Genomic DNA, 21,247 nt, shown 5'->3' with positions numbered 1-21,247 from the left:
CAATCATGAATCACCTGTGGCTTCTTGCCCTAATATCAAATGCTAGATCTAGCATTTAGTTAGGCCTATTTCACGAAAATAACCACACATTTTACTTTTGTTTACATGTATTTCTTTTTCATAAATAACCCCCTTACCCCTTTCTTTCACTTTCCCCTCTTCCAGTCTTCGTTATTTCTTAAGCCAAATGTTTCTCTCCCTCGTCCCGACACCTGCATGGGAAAATTAAACTAAACTGTGCTGTATCTACTATCTAGTACACTGCGTGGAGGTCTGTGATTCAATTAGGCTAAAAAAGTTTATAAAACAGGCCGTGATTCTGTCAAATGACAGTACCCTGTGTTTTCTGTGGCACAGCATGCAGCAGCAGACGACATATTTTCATTTGCGTAGGGGGGCATGTACATACAGGAAAAATAGGGGGGGGGGGGGGGGAGAGAAAAATAAAACCCACCTAAATATCGAATCGAAACGTCTTTCATTTAATTCAGTAAATAATACAATCGATACTTCATTGAATCAAAAGTAATTATACTTAAAGAAAAAGAAAAAAAGGTTTCGAAGTTGATATAAGAGGCCAAACATTGCCTAGGCCACAGTTAGGCCTAGTTTAGTGGGCGTATATTTCGGAGCACAAGGTATGAGAGTTGTAACTAAGAAATATTCATTATTGTGTTTGTGAAAGAGGGAAGAGGAAGAACAGAATACAAGGTATTGTCAAAAATATTTATGTTCGTCTTTTTTTTTTTTTTAAATTGCGCGCCTTTACCGAATAATTGGAGCACGTGGAATTTGATTAAAATGTACACTGTTCAAAGACGTGTTCGGTAAGTCCTTGATATTTGCTTACTTCTGAATTATTTTAAGAAATTGAATTTGCTGAACTTTATGCCTAATGCTATCGTTTGAGCGAGCGCAGCAACATGTGTATGTACATTGTCATGTTCATGCATTGATCGTGTTCAAACAATACCTAGGCCTATTTGCCAAATACTCAGTCAGTACATGAATGAAATTAGGCAGCAGAAACAGCCCATTTTAGTTTTCTCACAGGGTTTCATATTAAATCATTAAAACATATTAGGCCTATACATGAATGTGATCGTAATATTTTTATCATGTGACTATAGGCTTAGATACATCTTGTACATTTTATTTCTGTTGCCTTCACTGTGAAATTCATACAACAATCCCCTTGTTGCAATGGCATGTTTCAGAAGAGAAAATTAGAACAATATTTATAATATTGTACATATTAATCATAGTTGTAACACAATGGTGAAATATTTCAGCATTTGCATATAATTATTGAATACACTGTAAATTGCGGCATATTTGTTGTTGTTGTTGTAAAGATAGTACATTAAGACTTATTCACAAAACTAGAGTTAACTAATGATTTTTATACACCCATCGAAGACGTGATGTACATTATGGTATGGCATCTGTCCATCCATCCGTCTAAACTTTTCACATTTTTGACTTCTTCTCCAGAACCACTGGGTCAATTTCAACCAAACTTGGCCAAAAGCATCCTTGATTGAAGGAGCTTTACAAGTTAGTTCAAATGAAGGGCCATGTCCCTTTATAGGGGAGATAATCACAAACATGCAAAAATAGGGTAGGATCATTAAAAAACTTCTCAAGAAGCACTGAACTGGAAGAGCTGAAATTTACATGAAAGCTTTCAGACATAGTGCAGTGATTGGAATAAGCACGCGCCCTGTGCCATAGTCGCATTAAATCAAAAAAAGGTGCATAGAATATTGAAACACTGCGCCGTTGTGGCGCACATTGTCGATATACCTAGTTTGAGCTTTTCTGCACTGACTTCGTAGATATACAAACTTTTCAACTTTTGAACTTAATCTATATCGATTATTGCTGTTAATGCTTTAGTAATAGTACAACTTTACGTTCTTTTAAGCGCAAGTATGACTTAGATTTCCTCAGTGTCTAATCAGACAGTAAAAAGTGATCTGATTAGTTAATACCTTTAAATTGCACTAACTGGAAATGCCACGAAAAAAAATTCTTAAGTCTGACAAAGGGCAAACTGACTTTAATTTTTGTCTGAATGATAAGCCAGTACCAGCAGTAGACACTGTAGGAGCAGATGGAGACGATGATGCGGAAATGTCAAAACAGACAATCATGATGAGAATCCTTACTGTAGCAAAACGTAAATTTAACACAACTAATAAAACTAAAGTTATCTATGACATTACAGTCTGTCAGTAGTGTTTAGATAATAATTTACTGGTCTCTCAGACTTGTCATTTTAAAATGTCGCATAAAAATTTCAATATGGCGCATTCATTTTAGAAATGTCACACTGACACTAGCTGGTAATGCGCCATTGTCACATTTAGCAATTTGCTTATCCCAATTACTGATAGTGCAGATTCAAGTTTGTTAAAATCATGACCCTTGGGGATAGGATGGGGCCACAAATGGGGATTCAAGTTCTGCGTACAAATATATCTAGGGAAAATCTTTAAAAATCTTCTTCTCAAGAACCACTGGGCCAGAAAAGTTTACATTTGTATTTGGGGTGGGACGATTCAGGGTTAGCTTGATTCGGTTCGGTTTCGATTCAGAACAGCACGGTTCGATTATTTCCAATTCGGTTCATGTTAGGTCCAATTTATCTAATAATAGCACAAAAATTAACAATTTTATTGAGTAGCATCTTTGATTTTATTTTATTCAAGTTATATAACTATATGTAGTCATTTGTAAACATCATATCTATTTATAAAGGCATTTTATAACTTTGATAGAAAAAAGAAAACATTGACAGTCTATTAAAATTTGTTATATTAATGTGCTGCATAAGTTTTGGATTATTAAACAAATCTATAGTGAATCTAAAATGTATATGATACTGTTTTCATTGATATGTAAAAATTCAACAATTCTATCAATTGAGAGTCTTTGAAAATCTCTCCTTTATTGATTTACTTCTCTCATATTAACTGTCAAATCTGTGTCATTACCTACAATGTTGATTTCACTCCACCACTGACAGAAATGCTATATGTCATGTAAAGATAAACTGTAATTACCTTACGAACCATATTCTGTTAGTATCTGAGTGGTGAAAATGCTAATTCTCAACACAGGGCCATCATTAAAAATATTTTTGTTTGATGTACTCCGACCCACATTTTTCAAGGTGGGTAGGTAGGTAGGTATTTTATTTTTTTTTTTGATTTTTTTTTTTTTTGCAGTATCGAAAAAATTGATTATTGTCATAAAAACGCAGACTTAGAGATTTATTGTTGTTTTCATGAAACATTGGACAAGACAGATTTAATGATTAATGCTATAAAACATTCATCAAAAAAGTTTCGTAGAGAATATAAACCTTTAAAATGAAACAATGTCTATTTCCCTGGAAACCAAATTTTAAAAAAAATTAAAAGTACTGAAAAAAATGATTGGGTAGGGGCAATTTTCACGGGTTGGTCGGAGTACATCAAACAAATCAATTTTTATTTTTGGCCTAGTAGTGATTTAAATCCCTGTTGCATAAAAAACCCACATGTTCTGCACATCACTCGGACGCCATATTTGTTGTTTTGGTGTACCGTAAAGTGTCGTGTATTATGCGCACTTGTGCATAATGCGCACCCCCCACTTTGAAAAAAAAATGTTTGGAAAAACCTTAGTCTTATGTATTGTGCACATTAAAAAAATTGATAGAATGAGTGTGAAAATTTCAGAAATTAAGGTTAAATTCCGCAGGATGAATTCAAAAATTTGTATTCACGCATTATTCGTGTCTGTAACTACCGATAACAATCGGTAATTTTTCTTTTACGATGGACATTTAATAATACCAGTGATTTATAATTATGCAAATATATTGAGCCCAATGTTTTTTATATATATTTTAAAAAAAAAATGTACTTGAACGATATTTGTGCCTGTAATTACCGATATCTTTCAAATAAAATGTGTTTCAAGTCGATAGTAGATAATAACGAATATATATGTATGTGTGTGTGTGCTTATTTCATAATTATTCATTCAATTATGATCTTTTAAGATAATTTGTTTTAATTCAAAAATATGGATTCAATCATTTTTCGTGTCCGTAACTACCGATAACAATCTGTAAATTTATTTTATTTTTACGATGGTGGATGTTCATAACAGCTTTAACCCAGTGTTTTATATTTATGCGAATGCTGAGCAGAATGCTCATACAACTCTTCAACATTCGCTGTTTAAAATATCTAAACAGATTCCGTAAATCCCCATATCGTAATTATGGCTTGGGCTTTGATCTTAAATATCCAAGCGTAGTGTCTCCTCACTTCCCGGTAATTGTTCAGAAGCCGATGGGTTAAGATGGACCAGATAATGATATAATTGCATTTAATTAGTGAACAGGGTTCACTATTACGAATTAAATTACCCCGGTAGATCTAAGTAGAGTATGCAACTCTAAAACAAATTGATTCAATTAGAATAAAAAACAACATGGGCAGGGCAAATGAAAATTAATTGTTTTCCCCACCCAAAATTTTACATATAAGGGATGATGGAGCTGACATCGGCATCAGTTTTGCTGGGTAAAGACACAAAGATGGGCAGAGAACGACAATCATTGACCGCGGCAGAGAAGCTAAAAGATATAAAGTATGCGGAGATTCATGGAAACAGGGCAGCTGGCAGAGAATTCAACATAGGGGAGTTAAACATCTGAGCATGGCGATTGAAAAAAGAGATTACTGCCATTGCCAAAAAGTAAGATGGCATGCAGAGGGAAAGCAGTCTATACGAAAGTTTTTTGGACCACACAGGACATTCGGTCCTGTGTAATCAATGAACACATCGGACCGAACCAAATTTTGTCAGACCGAAAAACCTAATGTAAAAAAGAGAAAAACGTGAAAATGCAAAACCAAGGAAATCTTATTTATTATACTAGTAATACTATACCAGGGATCCCTCCCGCATAATACTTTAGACGGTCCATGCAGTTTAATCACATTCATTTACGTATTTGGATTTGTGTGATATTTTTTACTTATAACAAACATTTAATTGACTCCGCGTCAAAATAATAAAGCTTAAAACCGAATACTGAGACATCGGACATTCCGGTCCGGTGTAAAAAATGACACATCGAACCTGAGGCACTGTACATCGGTCAGGTCCGACGGTCCGATGTCTTTCGCATAGAGTGGGAAAGGAAGACAATATCCAGACATTGAGGAAGATATGCTGACATGGATTCGCGACATAAGACAACAAGGAATTGCAGTTTCTATGACAGAATTACAAATTAAAGCAAAAATCACAGCCAAACAAAAGAAGATAACAGGTTTCAAAGCATCAAAGGGATGGGTATACAGATTTTTTAGACGCGCCAACCTTTCTATCAGACGACGAACCCACATCGCTCAGAGACTGCCAGAGGACTATGAGGATAAAGTGACCGACTTTCAACGATTCATAATCACTCAAAGAAAGAGAAACAATTATCCCCTTTCACAGATAGGAAATGCGGATCAAACGCCCCTGACATTCGATATTCCATACACATCGACTATCAACAATATAGGTGCAAAGACGGTTAACATCAAAACAACGGGAAATGACAAGAACAGATTTACAGTTATGCTGGCATATATCGCTGACGGAGGGAAATTGCCACCCTACGTCATATTCAAGAGAAAGACTCTCCCTAAGGAAACGTTTCCTAAAGGGATTTTGGTTAGGATACACCAAAAGGGATGGATGGATGAAGATCTAACTCAAGATTGAATCAGAACTATGTGGAACAGAAGACCCAATTTTACGCAGAAAAGCCTTCTAGTTCTGGACGCATTTTGATGCCACAAGACTGAAAAAAACAAAGAGACATCTCAAAGAAATAAAGACAACACCTGCTATCATCACTGGGGGTATGACTTCAATATTGCAGCCTCTTTATGTCAGCATCAACAAGCCTATGAAATCCCTTATGAGGAAGAAGTGGAATGACTGGATGATTCATGGGGAACACACTTGTACGAAGTCGGGGTTGCAGAGAAAAGTGGATTTAACAACAATTTGTCAATGGATTATTGACGCTTGGGACGAAATACCAAAAGAAATGATTATTAAATCATTCAAGTGTGGAATATCCAACGCAATGGATGGAACTGAGGATGATTTGTTATGGGAAGACGATAAAACTCCAAGTGAAGAGGAAAATGACAATGACGAATCACCAGACAGCCTCCAATATGCGGACACTGACTTGCCATGGAGCAAGTCTGACTACCAAAAACTATTTGAAAGTGATAGTGAAGAAGAATTTTGTGGATTTACGGAGGAAGACCTTTAGCCTAGTCAAATTAAGCAAATAAATGAGGCAACATTGAAGAAATTGCAACACAAATCATTTTAAGTAAATTTTATTCTTGATCATGTATATTTTCATGTCTGAAAACCTGAACTACAAAATCTTTGCACAAATCATGATTTCGGGGTAAAAAGTATGATTTCGTTTAAAAAATCGGAAAATGATCATCATTGAGTGATGATGAGCGAAATAATATTTCTGAACGTTATTATTCATCAATGATAATGTGAATATTAATGGTCTAAAGAGATGAAAATAGTATTCCATGTCCAAAGCATCATTTTTGGGCCAAAATTGAATTTTTGTATGCACAAAAAATCACCAAAAACTGGAAACTCTCAATCATTTACTTATAGAGAGTCAACTATATTTCTGAACAAAATGGTTTATCATTCTGAAATGTAAATTTTGATATTACAGATCATAAAAAGTTAAATCTTTGCACAAAATATCATTTGGGACAATTAAATATGATTTTGTTGAAATATCACAGAAAATCGTGTGATCGTATGCGGTGTTGATTTTTATTGGATGAAATCGTATTTCTCAACGATACTACTTTCAATTTGCATCACAACAATTCATTTTGCATACATAGACGAGAGAAATTGTAGCAGTTATTGTCGATTTACAATTTACATGTGTTTTAAATAAAATAAGCAAATATATTTGGTATCAAAATTCCCAATACCATATAATCGAGAGGTTGTGTCACAACCCGATATGGCGTGAACAAATGGCAAATGTTTGCATGTAGTTGGACCAAGCACCTTTGCGGTTCTGTTTATATTCCATATTCTACAGGTTTTACCACTTATTTGCTTTGCTGACCGAAAAATAATGTCTTTGTAGTGATCACGAAAATGATGGCAAAGAAGAACTAGGATGTCAGTATCCTCTCCTATAACAACTGTTATTCGGCTTTCTGCACAGGCAAGGGCAGTTTTTGCTATGAGAAGATCAGCATCGTCATCAGCTTGAAGTACCTCAATGCCTTCATTTTGCATTTTTGAGGCCAGTAGATTGATGAATTTCTGTTTGTTCCTGTTATTGGCAAGAAAAAGTTCTTTCTTCATCTTGCATGGCATGGTCTCCGTGAATAAAACATCTGTTGTTTTATGTCCTTTGGATCTCCGCATGTGTGTAACATCTTTCATTGTTAGACAATCTGGATATCCATCAAAAACTACAATTGCTTCTGGATAAGTCCTCTTTACATGGTCAATGTAGATTGAACATAATTTTGAAAATGTTGTCCCCACCTCCCGTGGAATTCTTTGTAAAAGCGATCCACCATCCAAGACGTACTGGGCATCCTGTTCCATTTGACCGTCAGCCAGACACTTATCGTCCCAGATGACGTCAGCCAACACAGCTTTAGAAGCTTCACGTGGAAAGTCATTGTTGTCAAACATGGAAGGTGGTAAACTCGATAGCTCAAATTTGAACAACTCTGAATTGTCTGTAAAATGTCCATCCCCAGGCCAACTTCTCTAGCTTTGTCAGCATTAACATGCTCATCAGCAGTTACACCAGTCTCAATGTTGCGGAGGCAAAGATTGTCAAGAGTAAAAGGATCGTGGTCTCTAAGATAGTCTATGATTATATTTATGTCTTTGCAGTCCCTCTGAGTTCTAGAATTTGATGTCTCGACATGTTGATCATTTGCTTGGTATTTTGTTTTAGTGAGAATCTGCATGGTCCCATTAACCTCAGAACAAACTGGCATTGAAAGAAGCCACATATTTCTTTGCGCTTCTCCAAGACCACGACCGCGAGTCAAACCTCCATTGGACTTGATGCTTCGCATTAAGATTTGCTCTATTGCCAGATCAGTAGAAATTCCTGCCCAAAATTGATTGGTCCTTCGAATTATATGATGACCTTTGCAAAACATTTCGTGGATGTCAGGATGGCTTGTTTTCAATGCTTGCATTTGGTTAAGGTAGATATAAACAGATTTTGCATATAGGTTATGTCCCGTGGCTGCAAAGTATGGGAGCATATCTTGAATTGATTCGAGATGGAGCAACCAATTCCCAGTTCGTTCAGCAATCAGGAACTTTCGGAGTACTGATATCATTTCCATGAACGTTATCCATAATGTGGCTGTTCTCGACTTAGATAAGATTGACTTTTTTCTATTGATTTCATCTTCAAGAAACTGAACGACTCTTTCTTCATTAAGATCATCTACTTCCAAGTTTCCCTTTTTATTATCTTCCTTTTCTCTTCCTCCTCGCTTTCATTATTTAAGCCTTTTAGATACAAACTGTGCAAGATACTTGAAGCCGTTTTGCGAAATGTTATAACATCTTTCCGTCCTTGTTTGTCTGACATAACAATGCGATCACCATAGTGTTCCCTCAACTTCTGTTTCATCCATTTTGTCGTGTAAGCCTTTTCTCCACAAAGTGATTGCATTTTGATGACTAAGTTGTTGACAGTTACTTGCTCCTCATAAGAATCATTCAAAAAGCTAATCATGTCATCAAATTCTGATTGCAGTGTTGAGGGACTACCGCTTTCATTCTGCTCACATGTACTTTTATCTGCAGAGAATTTTTTTGGCATTGCTTTCGAGGTTCTGAAATTGGTACTGCATACATGGTGGTAGACTGCATCTGCTGCATGCAGATCACTGACTGATGCTATTCGACCCTTTACTATCCTTCCCCAGTCATCGTTTCGCTTTTCACAAACTTTCAAAAGCGTGGTTTGAAATTCTAGTGTCCGAACTGGATACCACTTTGTTGTAGATCCTTTTCTAACAACTTGCTGGCCGCAAAACAAACAATCATCACGAAAATCAAATGAATAGTTTGACCTCAGTTTTGATGGTGTCGCTTCACACTCACTAGAAAATAACAAGTGTGCACTATTTCGTTTAACAGTCTCCTTTTCGATGTAGTGAGCATGGATGAATTCACAGCGACATTTTTCATGAACTTTTTGCATTGGTTTGGTGAACAGTTCTTTGCCTCGTTCTCGGCTGGCAAGATTAATGTTTTCGCTACCTTTTGTAGTGAGAACAACAGCATCTTCTGGCTTCACGGTTCCACAGCAAATCACACAATTAATCCCGTTGGTAGGCGTTTGGTTACTGAAATTAAATGGAATGAACAATATAAATTTCATAATCAACTGAGAATAAATGGATTCGATAAAATTATATGACGATAACAATATTATATACGTGAAATTGATACAGAACTAAAACAAAGTAATTAAACAATAATTAAATGTAAATTTGAAAATCGCTTGAAAAAGACATATAGGCCTAGTCTATGTACAAAACTCAAATGATCCATTGTTTCCAATTAAAATGGAAATTGTACTCTTTGAAACGGAGTTCCAAGGAAATTTAACAACAAAATAATAAATGAAATGCAATTATTCATATTGTTTTTACCAGTTTTTTGACAGATAAAATAATTTTTTAAAAATACGAATTTCTCGCCCGAACTGGTTTCCATACTTTAAAAATTCGTCTGCAAAGGGATGGCGTCATTAGCATTTTTATCAGAGAAAATTCGCAATAAGCCTATATTATGCATTAATCATCACGAATTTCAGCATTCAATTGATATTATGAAATTATATAATATATACGGGGTGGAAAAGGCAAGTAGATATAACCATTTGCTTGTTTTATTATTCAAATTATCTAATCGTGGAAAGTCATTATATTTAGAGCTTAATATTAACTGCAAACATCAATCAATACAGTAATAAAGTTAAAAATGACTGATAGTAAACTTACCTCATGTTGATTAGAATCCGAAAAATGATGAGAAAAAAATATCAGCATATTGAAAAGACGAAAATATTAGATTGCAGTATATCCATTATGCATATGACGTCATACTGATTCACCAAAACAAATAGTACGACAGCCCAACAGTACCGTTGTCAAATTCCGTTTTTAAAAAAAAATCATCAATATTTTTTTCATATCTGTGCAGTGAGTTGAGATTTCAGGTTTTCATATAATGTTTACATTGAAAAGCTCTACAATATAAAGTTGAATTTATTTCTGTTGCAATTTCTTCAATGTTTATTTTCAAATTGACTAGGCTACTTAGGGAATGCAATTGAAGCCAGAACCCGTGTTGTAAATAAATTACTAGTGCTTGCGACATTTTAGTTTGATATACAGTTCATTTTATGTAGTTCTTATGTGTTTTACTATTTTACAATACTTGGTGCTTAGTGTTGTATTTGAAAATATGTAGCTGAATACGTTCTCATAATAAAATTGTAAACTTAATTTCCGTTTCTCTGTTTTGACACCAGTACTATAGCAAATACAAAACACACCTGGGTAAATTGTTAAATAAACAGTTGGATACACACCGGCGACATGTAATTAAATTGGACATTGAGCAGTTTATTTCAAAGACAAATAAGGGACATCCGATATTAATTGCTTAACAAGTCAGCGATTCAGAATACGTAACAAAAGACCACGCAGCTATTTCTGATTTTATTATTTTTTTCCCTGAGTATACGCATATACACTGTACTTACCGATTTTTCCAAGTTGCCTTTCTTCATAAATTAATTCAAAATAATACAGCTTCAACAGGAGCGTATATTAAATAAACAACAAATTACGAAGAAAAATGAATTTATTTCTTTTCTTTCAGTCCTACTTAGCGACCATTCACTGCCATACTGTCATATAGGTACCAGTTTATATTAGTCGGGCCGACCACAAGTTTACCCGGTAAACAAATATGGCGGCAGAAACTAAGAAAATACGAAGTTTGTTTTCAAACACTTGTTTTCAAAATAATTTATTATGTAGATGTTTAGACTAGGTGCTTGTAATTGCTATACGTGCATTAGCATACAAATAATGCGATTAAAACCCGGAAGTATTTTGCATAGAACAAGTATAATAAGAGCTATGACAGCGAAAATTGTCACTGGTGACATGAACTTAGACCTGTAAAAAAAGGATGATATATTTAGTCACATGGATTGTGCGCACCCCCCACTTTCTGGGTAAGAATTTCTGGAAAAAAACTGTGCACAATACTCGATACTTTACGGTATGTAAAATCTAAACCGAACCGAAATCCGGAATTTGTAATCGATGCATCGAATTGAATGGTATGAATCGCGGTGCACCAAAATTTTTGGTGCACCACACAGCCCTAATTTGTATGAAAGCTTCCTGACATAGTGCAGATTCAAGTTTATTAAAATCATGGCCCCTGGGGGTTGGATGGGGCGAACAATAGGGGATCAAAGTTTTACATATAAATATATAGAGAAAATCTTTAAAAATCTTCTTCTCAAGAACCATTGTGCCAAAGAAGTTTACATTTACATGAAAGCTTCCTGACATAGTGCAGATTCAAGTTTGTAAAATCATGGCCCCAACCTACCACCAGGGATCAAAGTTTTACATGTGAATATTTAGGGAAAATGTTTAAATATGGGCCAAGGTGACTCAGGTGAATGATGTGGCCCATGGGCCTCTTGTTTTTCTTCTTTCAAGCCAAGCAGGGATTGACATTAACGGTTGTCTGATTGCCCAGGGCAAGTGTAAACCCAGTACGGACAAGTGAAACTCAATACACACTTTCCCGATGGGGCAAGTGATTTTTTCAGTAGGAAATGTGATTATTATAATAATTGTGTTAATGATGAATATCAAATATTAGAAAGTAAAGTCCAACAACATATATTGTTGTTTTCTTTAACGAATCATCAGATTATAGCAAAGGCCCATTCTAGTAGATTGTACTGTATCATCAATTGACAGAGAGAGATAATCAGAATTACTGGATGAGAGTCTAAAATATTTTGGACAACTAAGTTTTTCATTTGGACAAGTAAAGATGAAAAGTTAATGTCTATCCCTGGCCAAGCAATTATCAACAAGAAAACTTTCTTATTTTTTATATTATAAGAATTAACTGAACTAATTGAGAAAAAGATATTAACAGCAAGTGTTAGGAATTTGCTCCAAATGTCAGACTCTTTTACGTAACCCGTGTTTCCCTTGGATATTACATATCCAGCATATCAGATTTCTGTGCACTATATAACTCTATGTACATCATATGAAATTTAAAACATTATATATTATGATTTTAGCAGGCCTAGTAGTTTGGGAATTAAATTTACATTTTGTAAGACTGAAAATTAACAGGGGGGGGGGGGGGGGGGGGGGGTTACATGGAAAAGATGAGTAAAACATCAGGGGTTTTTCATTTGTATTTTATTTTGACTTGTATATTTCTAAATATATTTTCACTTTACCCTGTGTCTGGTTATATCTGACAAGTCTTTTTTCCCATTGTCTGTCATATGACTGATGCTCAAGCACATGATGTATTTGGGAATCAGAAATGAAAATAGTCTCTCTTTAGATACTACATGAATAAACCACATAATGCCTAATGCAATCTCAACCTTAAGCTCCTTATATGAATTTTTTAAATATATATTTTTCAGGAAATCCTCTTATGCTGAAAGGAACTTCCATAGGTTGCCTCAGCAATGGCTGAAACACTTGTGGCAGGCGTTGCTGCCCGACTCCCAGAATCGGAAAACATTGATGTAAATTGTTGTAAACTTATATATAGTGATGAACATGTTAATTCCCCATTACAAATCATTATGATACATTTTATTACCCCCAAGTTTAACTTTAGATATTCACAGATTTTCAACCTCTGAATTTGAGATTTTAGTTCATATTTGCACCTGACACCTTTCATACATTTCATTGATCTGAGCGATACAGTTGTAATTTCATGATGATCCTTTAATCATCAAGATGATTCTAAAATGTGACATTCAGATGGGTGAAGTGATAAAGCTTACCTATTCCAAAAATACTACAGTTATTATGCTAATTAAAAAACAAATTAAAAAACAGAAACATTTGTGGTATATGTGTGGTTTCATTCAAGATTCTGACAAATCAGAGTATATGTCATTGATGAATGATTCACTTTAAGGTAGTACTCTACATCGTCATAATGGCTGACTTCCTTTAAAAACATGGATGAAAAAATCGATATCAGCAATATTTGACATTTCCTTTTCCATTTAAATACCTAGCCGAGTAGCTCAGTAGGTTAGAATACCGACTGCTGAACTGTAGGTCACAGGTTTGAGTCCAACAGGAGTTTTAAATTCAGATTACCTTCTACTAAAACTGTATTTTTTGACAAAATAAAGTAAATTTGAAAGTTTTCAACTTTAAAACATATTATTCATCTACATCAATTTTCTCTGGTGTAGTATACCTCCTTAAGTTGATTTACATGATTGTTGTTTGCCGTATTGCTGTTCTGATTTCTGTAGTCAGTGATTTTTTAGGCCCATTTTGGGTCCGAATTTCAGCCCTTTCCCCTCCTAAAAATTGCCAATTTTTTCCCAGTTTACCTTGCATTTTTCCCAATATTAGAATTATGAAAGGAAAATGTATTTGAAAAAAAATAAACATTCGATGTGAATTATATACTGTACTTAAGACTTGACAAAGAGTTATGGGAATGATGATTTGGATAGAATAGTTGAAAATTTTAGAAGGTTAAAGAAAATTTGATGTGTAAAATAAAGATAATATAATGTTTGATATGATTTTAAAACTTATGTACGATAAAATTGATTTTTCCCCAATTTGACTGAAATGTCGACAATTTTTCCCAATTCGAAAGCCACAGGATCCTTGTTAAAAATGTAGAAAAATCACTGGTAGATCTAGTACAGTCAAAACTGTCATAGCGACCCACTGTATTAAACGACCCACTGCTGTATGTGAGCAAAAAAAAGTACCCCCAATGCTTTTCCTTATATAGTGTACCTTTATTAAACAACCACCTGTCTAACGCGACCAACGACCATGAATTTCACAACCATTTAGTGTTTTTTCACATATATTTAACTTTATTCAACGACTGTCTGATTTCCACTTTTCTACTTTCGATTTCATATGTCTCTCCCGAGTTATCGTTCATAACATGCTTTGTCCGAGTTATCTTTCATAACACTTGGTTACTTGTTAGTGTATAAATGAATATAAACACGTACACTGATTAAGAAATCAATATTAATTAAAATGAGAAAATAAAAACACTTACGTTTTTTTTTAATTAACAAATACACATATGCTTTTTTTTTTTCAATTTCAGCTAGAAATAAAATCCAAATTATTCTCTAAATAGGCCTATATAGTTGTTGTTTTTTAATGCCCCCCCCCCCCCCCCCCCCCCCCCCCCCGACCACATGCTGTTCACTCAATATCTTGAGAATCTTTCACTTGATTGTAATGATATTTCATATGTGGATTGGTTATGAGTAGAAGAGGACCCCTATTGTTTTTCAGATCAAAGGTCAAGGGTCAATCTACTCTGGACATAGGAATATACTGTCTGCTTATTATAATATCTTGAGACCCCTTTGCTTTACAGACATCAAACTTGGTACACTGGTATATCTTTAGGAGAAGATGATCCCTATTGATTTTGAGGTCACATGGTCAAAGGTCAAGGGTCAAACTGGACATAGGAATATACTGTCTGCTCAATATCTTGAGAACCCTTTGCTTGACAGACATCAAACTTGGTACACTAGTATATCTTTAGGAGAAGATGACCCCTCTTGATTTTGAGGTCATTTGGTCAAAGGTCATGGGTCAAATATGACATAGTAATATATTGTCTCCTATATCTTAAAAATTATTTGCTTGATTGAAACCAAACTTTGTACACTGGTACAGCATAAGGAGTAGATGACCCCATATACACCAAACTTTGTACACTGGTACAGCATAATTAAGGAGTAGATGATTTTTAGGTCACATGGTCAATCCACTCTTGACATAGAAAGATGTTAATTGTCTGCTCAATATTTTGAATTGGTGATAGAACTAGTACTATCAATTAAATGATGCATGTGTATAACCCTTTTCAATTTTGCACCATGGGGGCATATATGTTTAACAAGTTTTTTTGTTTTTGTTTTTTTTTTTTTTACATCTCTTGTTTATTTTTGGTTGGTCATTATTGCCTTAGGGCATTAATGATTCGATGGTGAGTAAATTTCAACACTAGAAATTTATTCATTTTGAGTTGTATTTTAATCGTGTTCATGTGAAGAATGGCTTCTCCTAAGCGGACTGTTTTATCATTGCAACAAAAAATTGTTGCGATTAAACATTTAGATGCTGGGAAACCCGCCTATGAAATTGCTAATGATCTTGGTGTTGGTAAAATCCAAATTCAGAATTTACGGAAAAGGAAGACTGAAATTTTGAGCAATTATGAAAACAATGTTCCCACAAACAGTAAGAGACATCGATACCTTACCGGTAATGAGGAGATCAATTGGCTAACATGAGTGGTTCAAGGGGGCCATCGCTCGACGGATGAATGTGACAGGATGGCTTCTAAAAGAACAAGCTTTAAAATTTGCCAAAGATTTCAAGAATGAAACTTTTAAAGCTTCTAATGGCTTGTTTGAAAGTTTTAAGAGAAACAATATTGTGTTAGCAACAATGAGTGGAGAGGGGGGAGATGTGAACAATACCAGGGTACACGACTGGAAACAAAAATTGCCTAACTTGTATGAAGGATTTTCCAGCAAGACAATTTTCAACATGGATGAGTCTGGCTTATTCTTTAAAGACAACTAGAAAAACTTTTCATATCAAAGGTCAGGATTGTGCCAGTGGAAAAAGATCTAAAGAAAGGATAACCATCGCTCTTTGCTCCAGCATGACTGGTGAAAAAATACAACCTCTTGTCATCGGAAAATGTAGAAAGCCCCGATGTTTCCAAAAACTAGATCCAAAAAAGTTACCTGTAATGTTCCGCTTTAACAAAAAAGCATGGATGACAAGCACCATTTACAAAGAGTGGATGAAAAATTTTAATTAAAAAATGAAACGTCAAAATAGAAAATTTTTACTTTTCGTGGACAATGCCACCTCTCGCCTGCAATTAACACTCAGTAAGTTTTTTCCACCAAACACCACCTTTAAAACCCAGCCAATGGATCAGGGGATTATATAAACTGTGAAGCTCAAATTCAGAAAGCCACAGGTTAGTACCAGTCCCGCCTTTGTTTTTAGCAATTTGTGTCAACTAGTATGCATGGTCTATAATAAGCTGTTTTGATAAAATTAAAGCTGACTAATCTTTCTTATTTACTATGATGTTTTGATAAGGCCACTTATATTCATGTCCAATTTTAACAGATCGAGATGATCCATATGGTCAAAGAAAGGGAGAGACAACCTAGTGTCAGTGGTCCAGACCTTTTGAAACAGATAAACGTACTCAACGCAATTTACTGGCTGACAAGCTCATGGAAGGAGACGGAACCGATCACCATAGAGAAATGTTTTTTGAAGGCTAGCTTTTCAAACAGTTCATCCCTACAAATTGATCCTGAGAATCTGATATTACTGATGGTGACAAGGACGACATTCCCCTCACAGTTATAAAGTTATCTAAGGAACTGTTCGGGTGTGAGTTAAGGGAACTACAGGAGATTGACAGTGTTGTTTCTACTTGTGCTGACATTAACTGGTCTAAACCAGCTTCTTAACTTCTAAGTGAAATTGATGACACCGATGATGAGGAGGAGGATGTGATAGATAGATGTGTTACTAACAAGGAAGCATTAGAGTTTGTTGAAAAGCTTAAATCCTTTTCTGTGCGCAACTGTTATTGTGAAATATTCAATAATGTCTTTCAAATTGAAGAACACATCTCTAGCATTGTTGTTGAAAAGGAGAAGCAATCTTCAATCAAGGACTTAAGCAATCTTCAATCAATGACTTTTTTACCCCAAGAAAAGCTACTTAAATTGAACTGTTATGTTTTTATAGCAATGCTTGCATTTTTTATAGTGACATTCACATACAGAAATGCAATGATTTTAATAAAAAATTACATCCAGAGAAGCTTTTTGAATTGAATTGTTCTTATGTTTAAGTAATTTATACATTTTTAAAAGACATTCCTTTTAATACAGAAATGCAATGCTTTTTTAAGGTAATTAGGTTTGCGACATTTTGACATGTAGCGAACAAAGTCATGTTGCATATTAATTATGTTCAGTAGGAATTTATCTTTTAAAAATTTACTTTTTAAAAAAAATCACTCGTGTCGTTTTTTGACTTGATGGGCTTAATTTTGTGATGTTTTACATTTTCGGAATCTTTGTACAAAAGGGAATACTAGTTGTATAAAAATTACACGAGGAAACTTTATGGGATAAAAAGCTGGTAGAATTTTTTAAAAGCGTATTATCTATCAGATTATACTAATTGGTAGAAATTTTATTGTAAAACACAAAAAAAAAACAGCACTCTTTATATCTTGAATAAAATTTGAATTGGTTGCAATGGTAACAAAAAATGCATATTGAGCACCTTTACAATGTCTACGTCAGAAAAAATTTACTTTAAACATAATATTTGGACCATAAACATTTAAGAAAGCATATAAAATTACTACCCACCAGACTTTGTTTCCATGGTATCATGTTAGAAAGAATTATTTTATTGATGTGATTTGTCACTTTGTTTTATAATAGTACATGTACCACTTTTGAAGGGTACATTGAGCATTTTCATGAACAAAATTTACAATTCCAGCCCATAAGTGATATCTAGTATTGTAGCATCACATTTATTAGAAATTATAATGTTGGGTTTGTTTGTTTTTTTAAATTCAATACAATGCAATATCTATATCTTCAATTTCCTGGCGGGTTTTCCACGGTCCCGCTTCATCATAAATTCCGTATTTCATTAGCCCAAACCTGTCTTATATTCTACATCTTTGAAATAAATCCCCTATTCTTGTTCCATAGCTTGATGTTTGTTTACATAGTTGAACAGACGACTAACCTTCGCGACAATATGAAACCCGGTCAGTGGCGGATCTAGTAGGGGGGGGGGGGATTGACGTAAAGTTAGTAAAAATGGCACGTAACAAATCTGTTTTTATGTCCACAAGATCCCTGCCGTTATGCAGATGTTCCTTGGACAAAATTGAGAATATTTTAAGATATACTAGAGAAGATCTCTCTTTTATTCGTACATGATCATATCAGTCGCATTTTCTACATTTCAAAGTTCATGTGAGAAGTCGCTCGATCGGTGCAAGTAGATGTTGTACATAAGCATTGAAATGTAAAGTGCATGTAATCAGAGAAGTAAAGCATGATCAGGTTTATTTTAAGAAATGCTTGGAAATATGTCATAAAAATTTCTAGCTTCGTTAATGTCGAACCTTGTCAAATTTGAGGATACTGTTCACAAACAATGATCAATTATAGCAGCATCAAAATAAATCCTACTTTCCTTACCAAGATTCGCAGAGATTACATGTGCATGATTATCTCATGGTTTCAAACAAAATATCAGCAACTGGTACCGATCATCATCTTTTACCAGAGCCATGCTGTTGTTTACAAACCAACTGACTTTCTCCATGTATTCCAAATGCCGATGCCCATTTGGGGGCGATTTCAAGGTCACAGCATAAGAAGGAAATTACCATAGCACATATGCTATGTAAAAAAAAATGTAGACTTTTATAATACCAAAGGAAATAATTTATATTAATGATCATTTGAGAAACATTATTATTATTTTGTCATGGAGATTTACATGTTTGACACTTAAGGTGGGTCCTTAGTCCTGGATTTTTGGGGTTTAGGTAGCATTTTTTTGTTTGGAATCAATAAATTAACATTCAGAGTAATGGAAAAAGGCAAAACAGTTAAGGATTTCCATATTAATTTTCATTACATACATCACTAAAGTCATGTACCCCGATGTAGATTTTTATGAAATTCATTGGAAACAGTTGTTTGTTTTTATTTTAATATAAAAACAACAAAATATTTTTTGAATTGCATTTATTTATCGGGAAACATGTCAATAACTAAAACACATGTCATTTTCAATATGTTCATCAAGTTTTAGAATAATATGTGCAAAATTATTGAATTAGCGTTATTCTCCAAAATGTTAAAAAACAAACAAATGTGGACGCACTTTCCTTATAGCATGGTTTACATATCATTTTTTCTGTTTATATTAGTAGAGTTACATCTGTTATAGTTATTCATGGGGAAAAATCCATACCTTTCCTTAATAATTTCAAATCTATAGCTTCCAGATTATGTATACCCCCATCAAAAACTGAAGTATGGCACCATAAAGCTGAGCTATTTCAAATCACTCGGGATTAAAATTTTATGTAATTTCATGAAAAGACACAGATAATGATTCCTTATCACCTTGGTAAAATGTTTGTCAAAAATATAGGAAATCTATCGCATTATGGACTTGATAAATAATTTAATGAGAACAGAGTTATTGTCCTTGGATTCAATAATTTGAAACATATCATTGACTATTCAAATATAACTAAGACTTTTGAAATGTTTTATGGCTAACAAGATTTTTTACAATAACTATTGAAAAAGATTCCAACAAAATTTATGTTCCTATCATTGAATCATTGACTTTGCAAAATCCTATGACGTCACAGGAGTGTGGAACTACGTTAACAGCGGTAGTAGATAACAAGTAAATAATATGACATTTTCCCATGATACAACTATGACACATTTTTGCAAACCTTACCTTAAAGGGAAAGGCAACCCTAACCACATAGTTGCTTTTATGAATAAAGTATCACTTACTGATATCGTAATTGACAGTCTTTAACTACAAAAATCCTTGCTTAACAATTAAATCAATATTAATCTATTGTGTATTTTAAATTACCCGCTGCTAAGAGAGTGGCCATTGGAGTTTAATTTATGACATCACACCGTCTATTCCAGTTTATTTCATCAGCAGCACTGTAAACATGACAAGTCACGAACAGTAAGTTTGGAGCCGTATAGATTTGAGCCCATTCTTTCGCAATTAGAAATTGAGAAAAGAAGATGTTAATTAATTTTTTGTTGAAAATATTTCTAATGCATGTCAACGTCTTGCATACCTATAAAGTCCAAAATAATTCAAAATAAGCCCTTTTTTAAAAAAAGTTCTGTTATAATAACCAGTGAGGGTATGTTTTTTTTTAAAGGACTTATTTTCAAGAAAAAAGTAATTAAATCAACTCATGTAGCTTATTCGGAAAGGGGGGGGGGGGGGGGGGGGGGGCTGAACCCAAGCACCTGTGGATGATCTTGGAATCTCATCAAAACCGAAACAGACGGTGTGACGTCAAAATTATTGATTTTTGTGGTCTTGAATACAAAAGAGTTACACATCATGGCAGCCTCTATAGATCGTGGGAATTTCAATTTTTGACATTTTAAAATTAGTACTGAGGCATATCTAGGCCATATATCAACAGAATTGTATGACAAATCTTTATCATATGATTAATCCTATCATTTATCATGTAAAAATCTTTTGGGTTGCCTTTCCCTTTAAATTGAATTGTTCTTATGTTTTAGCAATGCATGCATTTTGTTAAATTGATTGTTATTCTTTCAGGGTAATCTAAATGTAAAATTTTATGAATTTAATGGTAAATTATAACACAACTTGCTGTATTTTAAAATATTATAAGTATTATTGATTTGATTTTACACATTTTAAAACTATACTTGCTATTAAATAAATTTCGAATAGATGTAGTTATTTTCTTAATTTGATATTTGCCTAAAAATTATGTGTATGAAAAATATACATATATGCCTATAATTCCGAAAATTAAGCAACCTGTATTAAGAGACCACCTGTCATGTGTGACCTTTCTTCCTTTCTCCGTTGGACGGTCTCTTAATACAATATAATATTTCAAATATTTCAATGCAATATTTCAAAATTCTGTTCAACTACATCAATTATATTGCAAAGTTCTCAATCATAAA

The 21,247-nt window shown here is 34.1% G+C and overlaps 1 protein-coding gene across 1 annotated transcript in view; it reads left to right on the top strand.

The window, feature by feature from the left end:
- Positions 1 to 582: 582 nt before the first annotated feature.
- Positions 583 to 21,247, top strand: part of LOC125650103 (fatty acid synthase-like) — a 184,182-nt gene continuing 163,517 nt past the window's right edge. The window contains exons 1-2 of the mRNA XM_048878078.2: positions 583 to 711; positions 12,836 to 12,940. Of these exons, the coding sequence (XP_048734035.2) occupies positions 12,881 to 12,940 (60 nt within the window). The 5' untranslated portion in view covers positions 583 to 711; positions 12,836 to 12,880. The remainder of the gene's footprint in view (positions 712 to 12,835; positions 12,941 to 21,247) is intronic.

The sequence above is a fragment of the Ostrea edulis genome, chromosome 1 (assembly GCF_947568905.1).
Source record: "Ostrea edulis chromosome 1, xbOstEdul1.1, whole genome shotgun sequence".
Classification (NCBI taxonomy): Eukaryota; Metazoa; Mollusca; class Bivalvia; order Ostreida; family Ostreidae; genus Ostrea; species Ostrea edulis.
Note: the sequence above shows the minus strand (reverse complement) of the source record. Positions and strands in the feature narration are given on the sequence as shown.